Source organism: Littorina saxatilis, linkage group LG4, assembly GCF_037325665.1.
Source record: "Littorina saxatilis isolate snail1 linkage group LG4, US_GU_Lsax_2.0, whole genome shotgun sequence".
Lineage (NCBI taxonomy): Eukaryota > Metazoa > Mollusca > Gastropoda > Littorinimorpha > Littorinidae > Littorina > Littorina saxatilis.
The window spans coordinates 32,343,321-32,365,043 of NC_090248.1; the positions used below are offsets into that span (position 1 = coordinate 32,343,321).

The following is a 21,723-nucleotide window of genomic DNA, read 5'->3' on the forward strand; positions in this document are numbered from 1 at the left end:
GACCTTTTAAAACTAAAGTACTGATGGGAGTTTTATCATGACTGGTCTTCTCAGAATAGGCCTGCATGTTGCTGCTCTTGCACAAGCTAATCATGAAAGTAACATACACCTAAATATTTCTGCAGTGGATGAAATGGCAAAAGGCAAGGGGATGACAAGACTAACAAAATGAGTGCTTCTGCTAATCTAAGGGGTATATCTTTTTGTTAGATGGCACAACATGCAGGCACCACTGACAGTAAAAATAGCTGAATTGTCAACGCTTGCCATGGGGTGCTGTGCCAGCATGTCTCAGACACAGGACAACACTGCAATACGCCTGAGGCTGTTATCACTGACGCCACCTTGCAAAATGAGCTAAGGGTGGCAACTCCAGCAGAAGTGTTTATTGAAGACACCACCCTCGAAATCGGCGTATACTGCCTGAATGGCGGGGTAAAAACGGTCATACACATACAAAAAACTTGTGCACAGACATGAGTGTAAGTGGGAGTTTCAGCCCATGAACGAAGAAGAAGAAGAGGAAGAAGCCACCAGCCCCTCACCTTACAGTAGCAAGTTCCGTTCTTCTTGTCACAGTTTTTGTCGAAGCCTCTGCTAGCGTCGCAGCTGCAAGGGCCACAGACAGGATTCCCCCACCAGGCGGCAGGGCACTCCAAGGGCGCTGTGTTCTGGCAGTAAGGACCACTCTGGCGAGTGCCGCACTCACAGGTGTAGGTGCTCTCCCCTTGGGCAGGGTGGTTGCACTCGGCCCAGTTTTCACAGGGGTTGTACTCCGTGCAGATGTCTCGACACTCAGGGCCTATGGTGCCTGCAAACAAAACGCAATGTATTGATTGAACATTTTCCCTTCTTTTAGACATGTGTTGTCAGAGTCCAACAAAAAATCCTATTTAGGCGGCCAGTCGAGACTACAAAGTAGTGCATGTTTGTGTACGTTTAATCGTAAAAACTAAAAGGAATTCAAACAAGAATCGATCAAAACATAAATGTTATTTGTATTTTTGACCAAAATATGACATTTTACACAGATTTCGACAGTCATTGTTCACCTCGGCTGCTAGTGCCGTCTCGGAGGAACACTGACTGTCTCGATCTGTGTAAAATGTCATACATGTATTTTGGTCAAAAATACAAATAACGTATAATGGTGAACCTGGTTTCATGCTGACCTTACTGTCTGGGGTAGACACATTCATACAGTACAATGTGTTTCAGAAGTAAGATTACCATTTCACCTAACATATAATTATGGGTTATTCTCCAGAGCTGTGTACCAGTGGAAAACATGTTACGAAGTTGACATTTCTTTACTTAAAGGCACAGTGCGCCTCCCGTAAACCATCACTGATACTGTCAGGCTTTTACACACAGTACAAACACCCTTCCATTTGAACGCTCACCAAACGGGAACATCCTAGGTGCCGTACGTAAAGAGCGAGCAATTTTCAAAGAATTAATTTTGCGGATTGTCTCAGAGACAATCGGACCGTGGTGCGTTTTGGTGCTAGACCTAACTTTTAAAATCTAAATAATAAATTGATAGCTTGTTACACAAACATTCTTAAATCATAAAAGAATTCTTTTTTCATCAAGACAAGATCAGTACAATTCGAAGTTTTGAAAGTTTGAAAAAAGAAACGCCTGGAAGCAGGGTCACGCAAGGTCGTGGTTCTCGTAGCAGACGACGGTTTATGCCTATCGCCAGTTTCTCTGAAGAGTCAAAAGCCATCGCAAGAGTTTTTGTGAACCACAGCCGTTTGTTAATTGCATAGTCAGAGGTACATAATAACGTGCTATTGCAGATAAGCTCACATCGAGTCGCATTCAAATGACTAACTGACGACTGCATTGTGAAAAGGGGAAACTGGATCACACGGGTTTACGATGGCTCAGGGGTAAGATAAACCACGCAAAAATGAATTCTTTGAAAATTGCTCGCTCTTTACGGAGGGCACCTAGGATGTTCTCAAGCGGTGAGTGTTTAAATGAAAGGGTGTTTGTACTGTGTGTAAAATCCTGACAGTATCTGTGATGGTTTACGGGAGGCTTACTGTGCCTTTAACTAAGACATTTTAACCAGATTAATGTATTTCATTAATAAGAACTGGTTCCATATATATCCTTGGCCTGCAGATAACGAATTAGAAATACTTGCATATATATATTTTGTTTGTCTACGTTCAGTAAATTACAAGGGTTTTAAAGTACGTCAACTTCGTAACATGCAAACCAAAGTTTGTGACATGGATTTGAACACTAATTATATATAAAAAAAAAAAGACAAAAATGATTTCACCGAGTTGGCCTTCTTGTTGGCTCAAAGCTGAAAGTTCTATTCTGCACAAGGGATGACTTTCAGGATTCTCAAAAAATGGCACTTTTATTCATTTTTTTGTTTTTGTTGGTCATGTGATTGTGCCTCATATGAAACAAAGAGTAACACAGTAAGGGAACACAGAAGAAGTATGAAAATAGGGATTTCTTAACCTCTGAACCAGGAACAAACTGAGACGAGGAGAGGTGATGGTGGTGGGCAGTTCAGAAGAAATCACCAGCAAAAAGAAAGCGCAGCGACAGAAAGATAAAGACAAGGGAAAGAAGGCTATGGATGAGCTTACCTGGAGGACAGGTACACTGATGGTCGCCCCACATTTCCACACAGGTGCCAGGCCCACAAGGGTTGGGCTCACAGGACTTGGCAGAGCTACAGCCACTCTCTGCATTGGTTTCACTGGGTTGGCTCAGTACAGCGTTCGGGTTGTTACCCACTCGGAAATCCTGCAAAAATTTTGTGTTGAATTTTTTGCAATATATATTTTTTTATCTGTATATACTTATTGAATTATTTATTTATTTACTTATTCCTTCTTCTTCTTCTTCTTCTGCGTTTGTGTGCTAATAATAACAATAATAACATTTGTTACATAGCACATAGTACTAAACTAAAACTAGTACTATTCACTGCCCCCAAAAGCAGTCTCAGTGTGCTTAACAAATGCTAAAAATACATTGGACATAAAAATTCTACATTTTTATGCATACTTGAATCTTTACAAGTTAAATTTTGTGTGTGCGTGGCCATTTGTTCCCTTCCCTTGAGGCAGTAACACTCTCTTTTTGATAATGCAATGATGCATTTTGAATTACCAGTAATGATGTCAATGATGGGAACAATGATGATAAAATGGCAGTACATTCAATCAGATCAAACAGCGTAAGAAGATTCAGATATTACTGAACTGACAGAAAAACTTAAATAGCTTTTGAACAACAACTACATGACTTATTTTCTGAAGTTTTAGCTGTGGTTACGTTACCTTCACACATCCGACAAAGCCATCTGAGATGGGTCCATTTCCTTCACGATAGCCTCCCACATACACGGTCTCAATAATCCTACCGCTGACTGACTCTGTGGCTGTTATGGATTTCTGAAACAGGAGAATTTTCATAAATAATAACAGTATCAAGTAAAAAGAATTATACTGTGTAGCACAATTCACACATTTCAAAGTAGTCTTCATGCTAACCTGAAATGTCCAGAATTCTAATGGTTAATTTGAGAAAATACCTCAAATGAAATCATCAACTGGTCATTTTACCGGTTGTTATCGAGAGTTCTCTTGTACCAGATTATGGTATGGCAATGTTACTGTACATAGTTTGACTGGCTGCTGTGACCAGGTGACTGCTATTTTTCGGAGCTTTTTTTCCCACTTCTACAGTAACAGCAATACTTGTTTACACCCAGCAAGATCACTTTTGAGCCATCCTTATTAGCAAACTCAATTGTAACTCACGGAGTCTGTCTCATTATATATGTTATCAGTATCTCGAGCTAGGCAATAGACGATTTTAGGAAATAACTCGGTCATTACTACACGAGTTATGCTGCTTGAAGCTCGGACAAATATTTGGACTTCCGCTTCTGGCCAACACGTGCTCGAAATAAACAAGCAAGGAGTGAGGAGAAATAGGTCTAAACATTATGCGCTGCTCTCGGGGAAAGTGCGATTCTGAGAGTTGATACGCTGCGTGCATTCGTAACGTCAGTTTCTTCCAATTTGTGAAACGTGACATTACACGCCAGTCATTAGCAAGAGGGTGTGTCTTAAACAAGTGTACAGTAACCATGTGATGTTTGTCTGAGTAAAGCAAGGGTACTAACTCTTTCACAACTCATATAAAACCCAACAGATTTATTTCTGGAATTTGTCTATTACAGCTTTAAAGCAATGCTCACCTGTCTCTGCCCATAGTCCAGCAGAAGCTCCAGATTAGTGTGGTACCAGCGTGCCTCAACGTAGTGCCACTGACCGTCGTTGACTCGGACACTGTCCAGCGTCACAGAGTTTGTGCCGTGGCTGTACTGGATGAATCCACCCACCAACTGAAACATCACATGGCCATATGAAGCAACACAATCACACATATTTTGTGCATGCAGGAGAGAAAGAAGTTTGTGGAGGAACTTTTGGTCAGATTGTGTGAATCAAAAGGTGTGAAATGTAAGATTTTCTGATGCGTACACATACATTTTCATTTGTTTAATTTCTGACAGCTGTGAACTGCTAGTCAGATCCAATAATACTAAACCCTCAGCACTTCTAATTTCGAACAGATCTTAACCCTTCTCACAACGTAAATACAGTCGAACCTGTCTAAAATGGCCACCCAGGCGGACCAACCAGAAGTGGTAATGAAAAGTTGAATAATACCAGGGCCTCACATCCACGTCGGACATCGGACATATGAGGATATTTTTTCCAAATGTCCTATACATTTTTCATGCAGGAGGACAAATGTCCTATTGTTTTTGTCACAAAGTGGTCAATGTCCGATTATTCTATCATTTGATCCGGACATCGTCAGTACTTCTCAATTTACAGTAGTTTGAATGCTATGTTATCGATGTATTGCGAAGCGATGTGTAGCAGACGAAATTAGACACTTTGTCCCTCTAGTACCAAAGAGTTTCCAAGGCTCGCAACTCGGAATGCTCGAAGCCAGTTGAGAGTCGCGCTTTCCCCGAAAATAACAAACATGCCGCCTAAACGAAAACCGTGATCCCAGAAAAGGGACAGAAGAAATTACACTTCAAGTCCCTTCCCTCATCATCTGTTAGTAGCACGGAAACTGAGCTTCCTCCAGCCCCAGAGCAGTTAGAGCCCGATCGCCCAGGTGAGAATGTCGATCGCGATAGTCAAACATCGGAGCCGAAGAAAGACACTACCCCCTCCCTCACCCCCACGCGTAACTTCGTCTCAGTCAAGCTGGGCGACATCATTCCCGTGGATGTCGCATGACCCAGAGAGAAAACTTATGTTTTGCACCTCATGTCAGCACACAGGGAAGTCCAACACTTTTACCGTTGGCTGTTCCAACTTTCGCAAATCGGCCCTTACCGATCATCAAGAAACCAAAGACCATGCTGTTGGTGTGCATGTGCCATCTCTCCAGAGAGACAAGGAGATAGTTGAAACCCGACAGCTGACAAAACAAGAAAAGGGGGCAGCTGTGACAGTCAAAGCTGCTCACTTTTTGCCAAGAAAAGTATTTTTGTTCTTTTACCCTCGTGCCAAGAAACTAGTCAAGTTTAATCATATTTACGTTTTGTTACGGGAAAAAAATGTCCTATTGATTTGTTTTTGTTCAGGACAAATGTCCTATCACTTTTACATTGGCCAGGACATTTGTCCTATGCTTCCTCTCATGGATGTGAGGCCCTGTAATACCAAAAAAAAACTTTGTCGAGGGATCCTTTAAGATGATTGTAATGGGTAGGTGATTGTTATCAATAGTAATTACAATGACTTTACACAAAGACTCACCTGTAGCCTGACTTGACCAATGTCAAGATTGACCTGCATGAGTGTTCCGGTCAGCGCTCTGGTTCTGAAGGAAATGCCGTTGTACCAGGAATAGTGCACATTGTCCTGAGGCAGGCTACTGAAGGATAGGTATCCATTTCCGCTGAGTTGTCGTGACGTCTCAATCACTGTTGAAACAAAAGAGGTAAAACATGAATTATCCTTCTGGATGAAATGATGTTTCTAGCAATTATCTGTTTTACAATGGAATCCCCTCCCCCCACCCCCGCCCCTTTTAAGACCCCTGTTTTAAACCCTCCCACCTCTAACTCCCTGCCACCCCCCCCCCCCCCCCCCCCACTTATTTTCTCCGATTTGCTGCAGTATATAATGTGTGTAAATGTACCCTCAAATTCAGACTTCCCCCTTTTTAAAATCAGATTTTCACTAATTTCTTTAGATCTTAAAAGGAAAGTTTGCACTGTAACATACAATGATGCAGATTATCTTGTGAATCACTTAAAACAAAAGCTAGTAAGACACACCCATAGTGTTCAACCTACCCTGACTGCAGTCTTTGCCTCCCGTCTTGTCTGGGCAGTCACAGGTAAAGGTGGTCCATCCTTCTTTGCATTTACCTGTCGACACAAAATAGCAGATATGCAACAGACATCACTCAGACATTTCTCACTTACTGCATTCAAGCCAATTGCTTGAGGTAAAAATACACAATTCAAGACATAGAGAGTTTATCAAAATGGAATTTACAGCTCATGAACAAAGGTATAAGAACTGCTTAAATTCATAGAAAAGTGTGAGATATGAGACAGGCATATCAGAAAACATCCGCATCCGTACTTTGTAGAAACCCACATGCACTCCCACACCCACACCCGCTAACTGTGAACATTATGCTGAAAGGTCAGGACACACACACACACACACACACACACACACACACACACACACACACACACACACACACACAGAGAAGACAGACAAGAGAGACAAACAGACAGACAAGAGAGACAAACAGACAGACAAGAGAGACAAACAGAGATAGACAAGAGAGACAAACAGACAGACAAGAGAGACAAACAGACAGACAAGAGAGACAAACAGACAGACAAGAGAGACAAACAGACAGACAAGAGAGACAAACAGAGATAGACAAGAGAGACAAACAGACAGACAACAGAGACAGACAGACAAGAGAGACAAACAGAGACAGACAACAGAGACAGACAGACAAGAGAGACAAACAGACAGACAAGAGAGACAAACAGACAGACAAGAGAGACAAACAGACAGACAAGAGAGACAAACAGACAGACAAGAGAGACAAACAGACAAGAGAGACAAACAGACAGACAACAGAGACAGACAGACAAGAGAGACAAACAGACAGACAAGAGAGACAGACAGACAGACAAGAGAGACAAACAGACAGACAAGAGAGACAGACAGACAGACAAGAGAGACAAACAGACAGACAAGAGAGACAAACAGACAGACAAGAGAGACAAACAGACAGACAAGAGAGACAAACAGACAGACAAGAGAGACAGACAGACAGACAAGAGAGACAAACAGACAGACAAGAGAGACAAACAGACAGACAACAGAGACAGACAGACAAGAGAGACAAACAGACAGACAAGAGAGACAAACAGACAGACAACAGAGACAGACAGACAAGAGAGACAAACAGACAGACAAGAGAGACAAACAGACAGACAAGAGAGACAAACAGACAGACAAGAGAGACAGACAGACAGACAAGAGAGACAAACAGACAGACAAGAGAGACAAACAGACAGACAACAGAGACAGACAGACAGACAAGAGAGACAGACAGACAGACAAGAGAGACAAACAGACAGACAAGAGAGACAAACAGACAGACAACAGAGACAGACAGACAAGAGAGACAAACAGACAGACAAGAGAGACAAACAGACAGACAAGAGAGACAGACAGACAGACAAGAGAGACAAACAGACAGACAAGAGAGACAAACAGATAGACAAGAGAGACAAACAGACAGACAAGAGAGACAAACAGACAGACAAGAGAGACAAACAGATAGACAAGAGAGACAAACAGACAGACAAGAGAGACAAACAGACAGACAAGAGAGACAGACAGACAGACAAGAGAGACAAACAGACAGACAAGAGAGACAAACAGACAGACAAGAGAGACAAACAGACAGACAAGAGAGACAGACAGACAGACAAGAGAGACAAACAGACAGACAAGAGAGACAAACAGACAGACAAGAGAGACAAACAGACAGACAAGAGAGACAAACAGACAGACAAGAGAGACAGACAGACAGACAAGAGAGACAAACAGAGATAGACAAGAGAGACAAACAGACAGACAAGAGAGACAGACAGACAGACAAGAGAGACAAACAGACAGACAAGAGAGACAAACAGATAGACAAGAGAGACAAACAGACAGACAAGAGAGACAAACAGACAGACAAGAGAGACAAACAGACAGACAAGAGAGACAGACAGACAGACAAGAGAGACAAACAGACAGACAAGAGAGACAAACAGACAGACAAGAGAGACAAACAGACAGACAAGAGAGACAGACAGACAGACAAGAGAGACAAACAGACAGACAAGAGAGACAAACAGACAGACAAGAGAGACAAACAGACAGACAAGAGAGACAAACAGACAGACAAGAGAGACAGACAGACAGACAAGAGAGACAAACAGAGATAGACAATAGAGACAAACAGACAGACAAGAGAGACAGACAGACAGACAAGAGAGACAAACAGACAGACAAGAGAGACAAACAGATAGACAAGAGAGACAAACAGACAGACAAGAGAGACAAACAGACAGACAAGAGAGACAAACAGACAGACAAGAGAGACAAACAGACAGACAAGAGAGACAGACAGACAGACAAGAGAGACAAACAGACAGACAAGAGAGACAAACAGACAGACAAGAGAGACAAACAGACAGACAAGAGAGACAAACAGACAGACAAGAGAGACAGACAGACAGACAAGAGAGACAAACAGACAGACAAGAGAGACAAACAGACAGACAACAGAGACAGACAGACAAGAGAGACAAACAGACAGACAAGAGAGACAAACAGACAGACAACAGAGACAGACAGACAAGAGAGACAAACAGACAGACAAGAGAGACAAACAGACAGACAAGAGAGACAAACAGACAGACAAGAGAGACAGACAGACAGACAAGAGAGACAGACAGACAGACAAGAGAGACAAACAGACAGACAAGAGAGACAAACAGACAGACAACAGAGACAGACAGACAGACAAGAGAGACAGACAGACAGACAAGAGAGACAAACAGACAGACAAGAGAGACAAACAGACAGACAACAGAGACAGACAGACAAGAGAGACAAACAGACAGACAAGAGAGACAAACAGACAGACAAGAGAGACAGACAGACAGACAAGAGAGACAAACAGACAGACAAGAGAGACAAACAGATAGACAAGAGAGACAAACAGACAGACAAGAGAGACAAACAGATAGACAAGAGAGACAAACAGACAGACAAGAGAGACAAACAGACAGACAAGAGAGACAAACAGACAGACAAGAGAGACAGACAGACAGACAAGAGAGACAAACAGACAGACAAGAGAGACAAACAGACAGACAAGAGAGACAAACAGACAGACAAGAGAGACAGACAGACAGACAAGAGAGACAAACAGACAGACAAGAGAGACAAACAGACAGACAAGAGAGACAAACAGACAGACAATAGAGACAAACAGACAGACAAGAGAGACAGACAGACAGACAAGAGAGACAAACAGAGATAGACAAGAGAGACAAACAGACAGACAAGAGAGACAGACAGACAGACAAGAGAGACAAACAGACAGACAAGAGAGACAAACAGATAGACAAGAGAGACAAACAGACAGACAAGAGAGACAAACAGACAGACAAGAGAGACAAACAGACAGACAAGAGAGACAGACAGACAGACAAGAGAGACAAACAGACAGACAAGAGAGACAAACAGACAGACAAGAGAGACAAACAGACAGACAAGAGAGACAAACAGATAGACAAGAGAGACAAACAGACAGACAAGAGAGACAGACAGACAGAAGACAGACAGACAGACAAGAGAGACAGACAAGACAGACAGACATACAGACAGACAAGAGAGACAGACAAGATAGACAGACATACAAACAGACAGACAAGAGAGACAGACAGACAGAAGACAGACAGACAGACAAGAGAGACAGACAGACAGACAAGAGAGACAAACAGACAGACAAGAGAGACAAACAGACAGACAAGAGAGACAAACAGACAGACAAGAGAGACAAACAGAGATAGACAAGAGAGACAAACAGACAGACAACAGAGACAGACAGACAAGAGAGACAAACAGACAGACAACAGAGACAGACAGACAAGAGAGACAAACAGACAGACAAGAGAGACAAACAGACAGACAAGAGAGACAAACAGACAGACAAGAGAGACAAACAGACAGACAAGAGAGACAAACAGACAGACAACAGAGACAGACAGACAAGAGAGACAAACAGACAGACAAGAGAGACAAACAGACAGACAAGAGAGACAAACAGACAGACAAGAGAGACAGACAGACAGACAAGAGAGACAAACAGACAGACAAGAGAGACAAACAGACAGACAAGAGAGACAAACAGACAGACAAGAGAGACAAACAGACAGACAAGAGAGACAGACAGACAGACAAGAGAGACAAACAGACAGACAAGAGAGACAAACAGACAGACAACAGAGACAGACAGACAACAGAGACAAACAGACAGACAAGAGAGACAAACAGACAGACAAGAGAGACAAACAGACAGACAACAGAGACAGACAGACAACAGAGACAAACAGACAGACAAGAGAGACAAACAGACAGACAACAGAGACAGACAGACAAGAGAGACAAACAGACAGACAAGAGAGACAAACAGACAGACAAGAGAGACAAACAGACAGACAACAGAGACAGACAGACAAGAGAGACAGACAGACAGACAAGAGAGACAGACAGACAGACAAGAGAGACAAACAGACAGACAAGAGAGACAGACAGACAGAAGACAGACAGACAGACAGACAGACAAGAGAGACAGACAGACAGACAAGAGAGACAGACAGACAGACAAGAGAGACAGACATACAGACAAGAGAGACAGACAGACAAGACAGACAGACATACAGACAAGACAGACAGACAGACAAGAGAGACAGACAGACAGACAAGAGAGACAAACAGACAGACAAGAGAGACAAACAGATAGACAAGAGAGACAAACAGACAGACAAGAGAGACAAACAGACAGACAAGAGAGACAGACAGACAGACAAGAGAGACAAACAGACAGACAAGAGAGACAAACAGATAGACAAGAGAGACAAACAGACAGACAAGAGAGACAAACAGACAGACAAGAGAGACAAACAGACAGACAAGAGAGACAAACAGACAGACAAGAGAGACAGACAGACAGACAAGAGAGACAAACAGACAGACAAGAGAGACAAACAGACAGACAAGAGAGACAAACAGACAGACAAGAGAGACAGACAGACAGACAAGAGAGACAAACAGACAGACAAGAGAGACAAACAGACAGACAAGAGAGACAAACAGACAGACAAGAGAGACAAACAGACAGACAAGAGAGACAGACAGACAGACAAGAGAGACAGACAGACAGACAAGAGAGACAAACAGACAGACAAGAGAGACAAACAGACAGACAAGAGAGACAAACAGACAGACAAGAGAGACAAACAGACAGACAAGAGAGACAAACAGACAGACAAGAGAGACAAACAGACAGACAAGAGAGACAAACAGACAGACAAGAGAGACAAACAGACAGACAAGAGAGACAAACAGACAGACAAGAGAGACAAACAGAGATAGACAAGAGAGACAAACAGACAGACAAGAGAGACAAACAGACAGACAAGAGAGACAGACAGACAGACAAGAGAGACAAACAGACAGACAGGAGAGACAAACAGACAGACAAGAGAGACAAACAGACAGACAAGAGAGACAAACAGACAGACAAGAGAGACAAACAGACAGACAAGAGAGACAAACAGACAGACAAGAGAGACAAACAGACAGACAAGAGAGACAAACAGACAGACAAGAGAGACAAACAGACAGACAAGAGAGACAAACAGACAGACAAGAGAGACAAACAGACAGACAAGAGAGACAGACAGACAGACAAGAGAGACAAACAGACAGACAGGAGAGACAAACAGACAGACAAGAGAGACAGACAGACAAGAGAGACAAACAGACAGACAAGAGAGACAAACAGACAGACAAGAGAGACAAACAGACAGACAAGAGAGACAAACAGACAGACAAGAGAGACAAACAGACAGACAAGAGAGACAGACAGACAGACAAGAGAGACAAACAGACAGACAGGAGAGACAAACAGACAGACAAGAGAGACAGACAGACAAGAGAGACAAACAGACAGACAAGAGAGACAAACAGACAGACAAGAGAGACAAACAGACAGACAAGAGAGACAAACAGACAGACAAGAGAGACAAACAGACAGACAAGAGAGACAAACAGACAGACAAGAGAGACAAACAGACAGACAAGAGAGACAAACAGACAGACAAGAGAGACAAACAGACAGACAGATGCTCTCTCTTCCCCTCACCTCCCATAGTGCAAGGTGCAGACTGGCAGTGAGTGTTTTTCTGCGGACAGCCCACGTCAGTCTGAACGTTGACCACGGACGTGTTGAGGTCAAGCAGATGGTGGTCAATGTAGACATCGCTGATGCATCCCACGAAGTCTTGCTGCGTCACCTGACCTGTGGAAGGGGCCCAGGGGAGACCACCCAGTTGTAGCGGTCCCGTCAGGTCCAGTAAGCGGTGACAGTTGATGATAGGGTTATCACACCTGAAGGAAAAAAAATAACATTGAGATTGAGATGTTGTGAGATACAACTAGTGTGCATGCTTTTCAGACTTTCCGATTTACAACCTGGTTCATGTCAAATCAAATGTTCTCCCTGCTAACTAACATTAAGTTTGTGATCTGATATTCAACGGGAAGTAAGCGCTCTAAATGCATACAACATGTGTAATAGAGTTATTCGGAACCATTCTCCTGGCACCTGAGAGAATAACAAACATTGAAATGCACAATTGACTTTCTTTTTTATTTATTTCCTTACAACAGCATAATGACTGACCTGTCAGGCAATACATGGGTAACTCTGGCTGCACAGGAGTAGTTGCCTAACTGGTCTCCGTACAAGATGGCTATGTTGGTGTCGCAGTCCTCTCCCACTGTCAGGGTCACAACCTGATGAAAACAAATAATTTCAAAATATAATAATTCGTGAGAGAGTACAATCACACATGTATTATTATTTATGGTCAAAAACACATTTCCCTTGGGGTATTCTTCTGACATGTGCCTGAACAAACACATGCATTCGCAAAAATGGAGAAAAATCAGCATTTGCCAAATTGATATCAAATTGAAATAATGTTATGATAAGTCTGGACATAAACAAACACCAGATGCGACATGCCGTTCCTTTCCCCTTCTATAGATCCCCTTATCGTCTGCCAAATTTGATATGATATTGCTTTTTAAGAGCTTTGCTTGTTGTGCTCCATTTATCAAATTGATTGTATGCGGAATTATTATCTGTAATTTTTGGAATAAATTGTTTACACACAAAAAAAGCCAGCTTCGAAAAATTACAAAAACAGAAGAAAAAACACAGGAAAAAAACCTCACCCTCTGATGGTAGTGAAGAGTAAGAGGAAACCACTGCCCAGTGCTGACTCCACCAGGGATGTAGGTAGACACGGTGGTAATGTTGCTGCCCAGCGACAAACTGAAGGACACCTGACTGTCCATGATCTCCAGACCCACAAAGTCGTGTTCCTCATTAAATCGGCCATTGTACAGCAGCAAGCCATTCTTCGCCTGGGTGGCAAATCTGAAACAATCAATCAGCAAAAATGATGGTCATGACGTGCCAGAAACTTGGAGGCACACTCCTTCCCGTGAAAACGGTTTGGCTGACACTCTTAGATCTGGCCAAGGTTTTACATGGGATTAGACAATCCCTCCACTTGGTCGCATACCAACCATCAACAGCTTGGTTGCTCTGTGTACACTGTGGGGTTTTGTGTATGAATTAATTTCGTAAACGCCTTTATGAAATTAATTCATAAAACAATTCCAGCTCACCACAGCAAGCAGTCAGGTTGTTGAATTTTAGTATGCAATCAAGTGGAAGGATGGTCTTATCCCATGTAAAAGCCCAGCGAGATCTGAGATAGTGAGCAGTACTGTAAATTCCACCAGAAGGTGTCAGCACAGTGGTTCAAACACTCAAATTCAAACCCCCCGCGGGTTAGGGGGAAGAATTTACCCGATGCTCCCCAGCATGTCGTAAGAGGCGACTAGGCGACTAACGGATTCTGTTTCTCCTTTTACCCTTGTTAAGTGTTTCTTGTATAGAATATAGTCAATTTTTGTACAGATTTTAGTCAAGCAGTATGTAAGAAATGTTAAGTCCTTTGTACTGGAAACTTGCATTCTCCCAGTAAGGTCATATATTGTACTACGTTGCAAGCCCCTGAAGCAAATTTTTGATTAGTGCTTTTGTGAACAAGAAACAATTGACAAATGGCTCTATCCCATCTCCCCCCTTTCCCCGTCGCGATATAACCTTGAATGGTTGAAAACGACGTTAAACACCAAATAAAGAAAGAAAAGAAAAATTCGACCATGTTTCAGTTTACACAATATCAGGGGCATTGCCCTAGTCTGAGGAATAGACACCCTGAAAAAAAAAAGACATATATGTCATGCCGAATTCACGTAATTGCCGATTCCGCGTTATGGGCAACATTTTTGCCCATTTCGCGTAATCGGCAAAACGCTGCCCAATACGTGAAATCGGCAGCGTTTTGCCGAAATCGCGTAAAGGCTTCTAAAATTTGCCCATTTTGCGAAATCGGCAGCCACTTTTTGGTTTTAAAGTTCTCAAATGCCTGGGATATCATCACACTTAGACAACTAGATACTCCAATGGATAGATATCGCAATAATCGATAAGTTATGGCAAGTTATTGCAGAAAGTGTAGTTTTCGTGCATTTCCGGAGTTATGCTCGACACAGACCAAAATAGACCATACAACACATAGTAGGGAGGTAAAGCAATGTTAATGCAATGTTCTGGTGACACAACAAGTAACAGACTGACTGGCTGTCGCTTTTGCGAAATGGGCATATTTCAGAAGCCTTTCCGCATTTTCGGCAAAATGCTGCCGATTTCACGTAATGGGCAGCGTTTTGCCGATTACGCGAAATGGGCAAAAATGTTGCCGATTCCGCGAATTCGGCAATTCCGTGAATTCGGCACGACATATATATTCTTTTGGCCCGTGTTCCACTGAAACAAAAACAGTGGAAATAATCCCGACTTAAGGCATTTACACCTGCAAGTGCAAAGGAGGGATATTTCAGGCTAGTCAAAATGTGTGCATATTTGCATTTACTTTTTGTGTGTTTAAGTCCAAATCTCTTGTACATTGCACTACATCAAGATCTACAGTTAATGCACCAAATTCGAAATTTGTTTGAACCTCATCTGTAGACAGACTGCAGAGTTTTTCCTCTTTCTTTTTATTAAACAGAAAACTCTTCCGCTACACATCTTTTCATTCCCAACAAAATAAGCCAAGCAGATCATTTTCTACATTTGTCAAAAAGAAAGAAAACAAACAAACCAGAAGGCGACAAAAACAAAACCTGCCTAGTGACAAAATAAAGAAACTGTGTGTGTGTGTGTGTGTGTGTGTGTAATCAAAAGCAAGGGAGTTTAGTTCCCAACCAAGTATTCCACAGCCACGATAATGCAGAAAAGATCAATTCTCCTGTTGCCAATCCAGAGTTTATTACTGGGGAAAGCACAGAATTTTCGTAAATGGGAGTCTTGTGATCGTTTTCTGTGCCAGGGACTCTGCCAGCTGAGTTCACACTTCACTGCCATAAATTCCCTCCCCTGACATTCCCATGAATGCAGAGAGGTTTTCGGAGTCACTAAATTTCAGGGAACCAAAGACCTTGGAGTGGGTATGGGCCGGGAGGAGAAAGAGAGAGTGAGAGAGAGTGAGAGATAGAGAGAGAGAGAGAGAGAGAGAGAGAGAGAGAGAGAGAGAGAGAGAGAGAGAGAGAGAGAGAGAGAGAAAATGGAGTTTGACATTTTGATGCATACATAGACTTTTCGGAGTAACTACATTTTTGGGAAGAGAAGACATTGGAAGACTATGTGCGTGTGTGTGTTGTGTGTGTGTGTGTGTGCGTGTGTGTGTGTGAGTGTGCATCCATGCGTATGCGCATATATGCGAGTGTGTGCGTGTGTGAGTGTGTGTGTGCGTGTATCTTTCTGTGTTTGTCTGTGTGTATCATCTGCATTTGTGTGGGTGTGTGTGTGTGGTAAAGAGAGTGAAAACTTGTGTTCCAAGTTGTGCTACTGATTTATCTCTACTGATTTATCTCTACTGATTTATCACACAAATTAACACACATTTGTGTGTGCAGGTGTTTCTTGTTTGCATACTGCAGAAATGAAACTTTGCTGCATAAGGCAACATAGAATGGACAATGATTGAGAAACACCACAATAATCAGCTTAAAGGTTACAATTGAATTAATGCTCTGAAAGATTGATTTTGGCTGGTACACACATGCACGGTGAACCCTCTGTTTTTAGTCAAGTTTAGTGCTGTGTTTGTTTAGTACAGTGGAACCCCCATTTTAAGACCTAAACAAATCTGAAAAAATCCGGTCTTAAAAAGGAGGGAGTCTTCAAATGGGGGAACATTTACAGAAAAATCAAGGTCTTAAAATGGGGGAGTCTTAAATTGGGGGGTTCGTACAAGGGAGGTTCCACTGTAATGTTCTTTCTTTATTTGGTGTTTAACGTCGTTTTCAACCATTCAAGGTTATATCGCGACGGGGAAAGGGGGGAGATGGGATAGAGCCACTTGTCAATTGTTTCTTGTTCACAAAAACACTAATCAAAAATTTGCTCCAGGGGCTTGCAACGTAGTACAATATATGACCTTACTGGGAGAATGCAAGTTTCCAGTACAAAGGACTTAACATTTCTTACATACTGCTTGACTAAAATCTTTACAAACATTGACTATATTCTATACAAGAAACACTTAACAAGGGTACAAGGAGAAACAGAATCCGTTAGTCGCCTCTTACGACATGCTGCCCCCGGGAGCATCGGGTAAATTCTTTCTCGTCCCAACCAATATGGGACTCCCCCTAACCCGCGGGGGGCTCCACTGTAATGCACTACCACCTCAATCTTCATGTTTGAAATATATATATAATCTAAGAAAGAAAGGGGAGCAAAAGCTCTTAATATAGACAACAGTAAGCAAAAGTAATCCGGAACCAGCATTCTGGCATCTGAGAGAATCAGAAGCATTTCAAATGAACAAACTATTTTCATCCACAAAAAAGTTCGAAATATAGTTCTAACTTGGTTTTGAATTTCCATTTCTTTTTGCAGCTCTTAATTCAAAGATAAATACTCAGCTTAAGTATCAGCTCCATCAATAATCCCCCACACAAATGATCACTGAATTCTTTTTTTCAAGATTTTATCTTCAATAAATCTTCTAAATCCCACAATAAAGAAAATGTCTAAGCAGACATGAGAAATGAGTTGTTGCTTTTTTGGGTCTGAATGGTACAAAGACAAGACAAACTCTAACACTCAGAAGTGGGGAAGAGAGCTGAAAATAAGTTGTAAAAGACAGCATGATAGGAAAGGGTCGGGCAAACCGACAGACAGACAGACCGACAGACACACACACGCGCGCACACACACACAAACACAAACACACAGATGTGTATAAATACAGATATTGTACAGATAGACAGATACGCACACATGCTCAAACATACAGATACAGACAAATAGAACTAGAAGCGGTCAGCTTCATCGCTGATAAAACCAAATCAGACGGACAGTACAGAAATCCATGGGCTCTTGGGTTAAATAGACCAACACTGAAATGAAGCAAGATAGACAAAATCAATACTGTATGTTGCTGCATGGGTATATTAGTGTATGCATTCTATGCAGCCATTATAGCCTCCATAGCAATAAAAATTACATTTGGCAATGCTTAGAACAAACATTAAATGCTGTGAGCTATTTTGCATACATATCCCTTGGCGAGTATCTGCTTCTGTTTGGTCATGCACATGCATATGATTATAACATTTATCTTTGAAACATACGTGTACATTATTCCTCACCCTATCTCTCTCTCCCTCTCACACACACACACTCACACATGCAAAAACGCAAACACAGCAAAGCTCAGTTAAGTTAACAGCACAGCACAGCACAGCACAACACAGACACACACAAACACAGCACAGCACACACACACACACACACACACACACACACACACACACACCACACACCACACACACACACACACACACACACACACACACACACAATCTAACTTTGTGCCCACCCTGACCACCCACCCTTCTCACTCTTCTTCATCTGCAGTGCCAACAAACATACACATGTTCTCTATTCTCCAGAAAGCAACTGAACAGAAGGTGAGTCGATCCAGGGACTCATAATCCTGGATTTCTTGGCTTCGGCACACAACACTCATTGATCCAGTATTGGAATTTCTCACAACGGAGTTCCCACAACAGCTGTAGGTTCTCATGCTCATCATGTTTCACTTTCATGAAACATCCTATCAAGTCTGCTAGCTACAGAACAGGCGTCTTATTTTTTTTTTTTTTTTTTTTTACAATGCTGGCATATAGGAGCCACTGCACGTTTTTTTGTATCATTGACGGATTATGATATTGACGGTGCTGTGTTTGGCTTGCACCGTATTATAACCGTTAATATTGTTTTGCAGTACTCTCTCTCTCTCCCCCTCCCCTCCCCTCGAATTGGAGTATGAATAGTAAATGGCAGGAAAACAAGAAAGGCAAAGCCCATACGACTCACATGCTTGACCTTGACCTTTACATGACCTTGACCTTCAGGGTCAAGGTCAAATAACTAAACCTAGCAATGACATCATACACTAAGAACTGCTTTACACATTTTTCCTACCAAAATACATGTGACCTTGACCCAAGGTCATCCAAGGTCATGCAACACAAAGCTGTTAATGCAAGACATATGAAGTACAATGGTGCTTATTGGCTCTTTCTACCATGAGATATGGTCACTTTTAGTGGTTCACTACCTTATTTTGGTCACATTTCATAAGGGTCAAAGTGACCTTGACCTTGATCATATGTGACCAAATGTGTCTCATGATGAAAGCATAACATGTGCCCCACATAATTTTTAAGTTTGAAACAGTTATCTTCCATAGTTCAGGGTCAAGGTCACTTCAAAATATGTATACAATCCAACTTTGAAGAGCTCCTGTGACCTTGACCTTGAAGCAAGGTAAACCAAACTGGTATCAAAAGATGGGGCTTACTTTGCCCTATATATCATATATAGGTGAGGTATTGAATCTCAAAAACTTCAGAGAAAATGGGAAAAATGTGAAAAATAGCTGTTTTTTAGGCAACATTTATGGCCCCTGCGACCTTGACCTTGAAGCAAGGTCAAGATGCTATGCATGTTTTTTGGGGCCTTGTCATCATACACCATTTTGCCAAATTTGGTACTGATTGACTGAATAGTGTCCAAGAAATATCCAACGTTAAAGTTTTCTGGACGGACGGACGTCCGGACGGACGGACGGACGACTCGGGTGAGTACATAGACTCACTTTTGCTTCGCATGTGAGTCAAAAACCTGCCATACATGTTTAAGTCCACACGTGAAAAAAGACAAGCGTGGGAGTTGCAGCCTACGAAAGAAAGTTAATTAGTATGCTTAACCACATCTTTGGCTTTGCACAAATATATCTTGCTTAAAACTCAAGTACCTAGGGGATAATTATGAAAAAATGGCCAACAAAGTGAAGAAGAAGAACAAAAGAGAAAAGATAAGAACATTGATGATCAAAGGGACAGCAAAGAAACTGGCTCTTGCACAATGCAACAGTTCTGCATGCAGCAATTGATTCGGTCTACACACGAATCATCCATAATGCATAACTGAGAGCTAGCTTCTGGTTCTGCCAACAAGTAGCCATGGACATTAATCAATTGTTATCCCCTTTTTAGCCTTCTACTTTGATAGCTCATGCACAATAATCCATTGAGAACTCTCTGCCCTGGCTCTCTGTGGTGATAGTACTCTCACAGGTTGCTACAATTTGTGACAAGTGTTACTGGTATGGTTGAAGGAGGGTTTAACTATGCTGGGCATATTAAAGGTGTGTGGCTGCTGGATTTAGACTCTGCTTGATATACATATATATCTCTCCCCCGAAAGCGGTGTATGGCTGCCTGAATGGCTGGGTAAAAACTGTCATACACGTAAAAACTCACTTGAGCAAAAACATGAGTGAACATGAATTTTGTTTGTTTGTTTGCTTAAGTAAACGCCCAGCCGACCACGAAGGGCCATATCAGGGCGGTGCTGCTTTGACATTTAACGTGCGCCACACACAAGACAGAAGTCGCAGCACAGGCTTCATGTCTCACCCAGTCACATTATTCTGACACCGGACCAACCAGTCCTAGCACTAACCCCATAATGCCAGATGCCAGGGGGAGCAGCCACTAGAATGCCAATTTTAAAGTCTTAGGTATGACCCGGCCGGGGTTTGAACCCACGACCTCCCGATCACGGGGCGGACGCCTTACCACTAGGCCAACCGTGCCGGTAGTGAACATGAAAGTTTCAACCCATGAAAGACCTTTTGAAGAAGAAGAATATGTATAGGTTACAACACGAGTGGTTTTTTATATGGCTTGTATTTCAGTCAAGACCCAGCGGATGAATATCATCGGGAGACACGAGCCTTTGGCGAGTGGCTCTCGATTGATATTCCCGCTGGGTCTTGACTGAAATACAAGCCATATAAAAAACCACGAGTGTTGTAATCTGTATATCCCATTCTACCATCAAACACAAAGTGTAGACTACTAGCGGCACTGTTGCGATCTGTGGAGTGTGAAACAGTGTTTTCAGCGAGACTTGGCCTTTTTGCAACCTTAAACTAAGTGACCGTCGCTGAAAAAATAAAACGAATGAGTGCATCTATAAGTACGCGGTAACACTACTTTCAGACCGTTTAAAAGCTTTAAGTAAAGGTTCATAAGTTGCAAGAAAGTAATGAAGTCGTATAGAAATCCATTTAGTTGAAGCGCACAATTCTTTTGCGTTTCAGGTCGGCGGAACGGGGAAACCGGTTTGGCCCCCATTTGGCTTACTCGACTCGATTCAGAATCGATTCCACGTTGTTTTTTTCGAACGCATTATTATACAATTAGTCTTATTGACAGAGAAGCAAATTTTAGGGAACACATATGTAGATTTAACCATTTGCTCCCTATTTGAAATGTATCTACATGTTTTGCGAGTGTGTTTGCATGAACCTAAACTGGTATGGGTGCGAGGAAAACAGGACCCAAGTCTGTCACCGCCGCTTGATTGCATTTTGAAAGAATATGACTGGATTACGGAAAAATACACACATGTTAAGTTCTTAGATACCTTCATCGCCAATGTGGACTTACTGCAGAGCCAGGCAAAAGAGTAGACTTGCTCGCAAAACACGTGAAACAGCTGATGATAGCGAAGCCCAACCGTGCCAGGTAAGGACGGTCTGACAGATTCTCAAAAGTCGTCTGCTAACGAAGCAAGGGGAGGGTACTC

The 21,723-nt window shown here is 42.3% G+C and overlaps 1 protein-coding gene across 2 annotated transcripts in view; it reads right to left on the bottom strand.

The window, feature by feature from the left end:
- Positions 1 to 21,723, bottom strand: part of LOC138964526 (cadherin EGF LAG seven-pass G-type receptor 2-like) — an 84,907-nt gene that overhangs the window by 38,634 nt on the left and 24,550 nt on the right. For both annotated transcript variants that reach the window (XM_070336511.1, XM_070336510.1), the window contains exons 7-15: positions 13,647 to 13,851; positions 13,090 to 13,202; positions 12,550 to 12,794; positions 6,377 to 6,451; positions 5,835 to 6,001; positions 4,247 to 4,393; positions 3,321 to 3,434; positions 2,622 to 2,781; positions 546 to 811 (exon numbers count right to left, since the gene is read on the bottom strand). In XM_070336511.1, the coding sequence (XP_070192612.1) occupies positions 546 to 811; positions 2,622 to 2,781; positions 3,321 to 3,434; positions 4,247 to 4,393; positions 5,835 to 6,001; positions 6,377 to 6,451; positions 12,550 to 12,794; positions 13,090 to 13,202; positions 13,647 to 13,851 (1,492 nt within the window). The remainder of the gene's footprint in view (positions 1 to 545; positions 812 to 2,621; positions 2,782 to 3,320; positions 3,435 to 4,246; positions 4,394 to 5,834; positions 6,002 to 6,376; positions 6,452 to 12,549; positions 12,795 to 13,089; positions 13,203 to 13,646; positions 13,852 to 21,723) is intronic.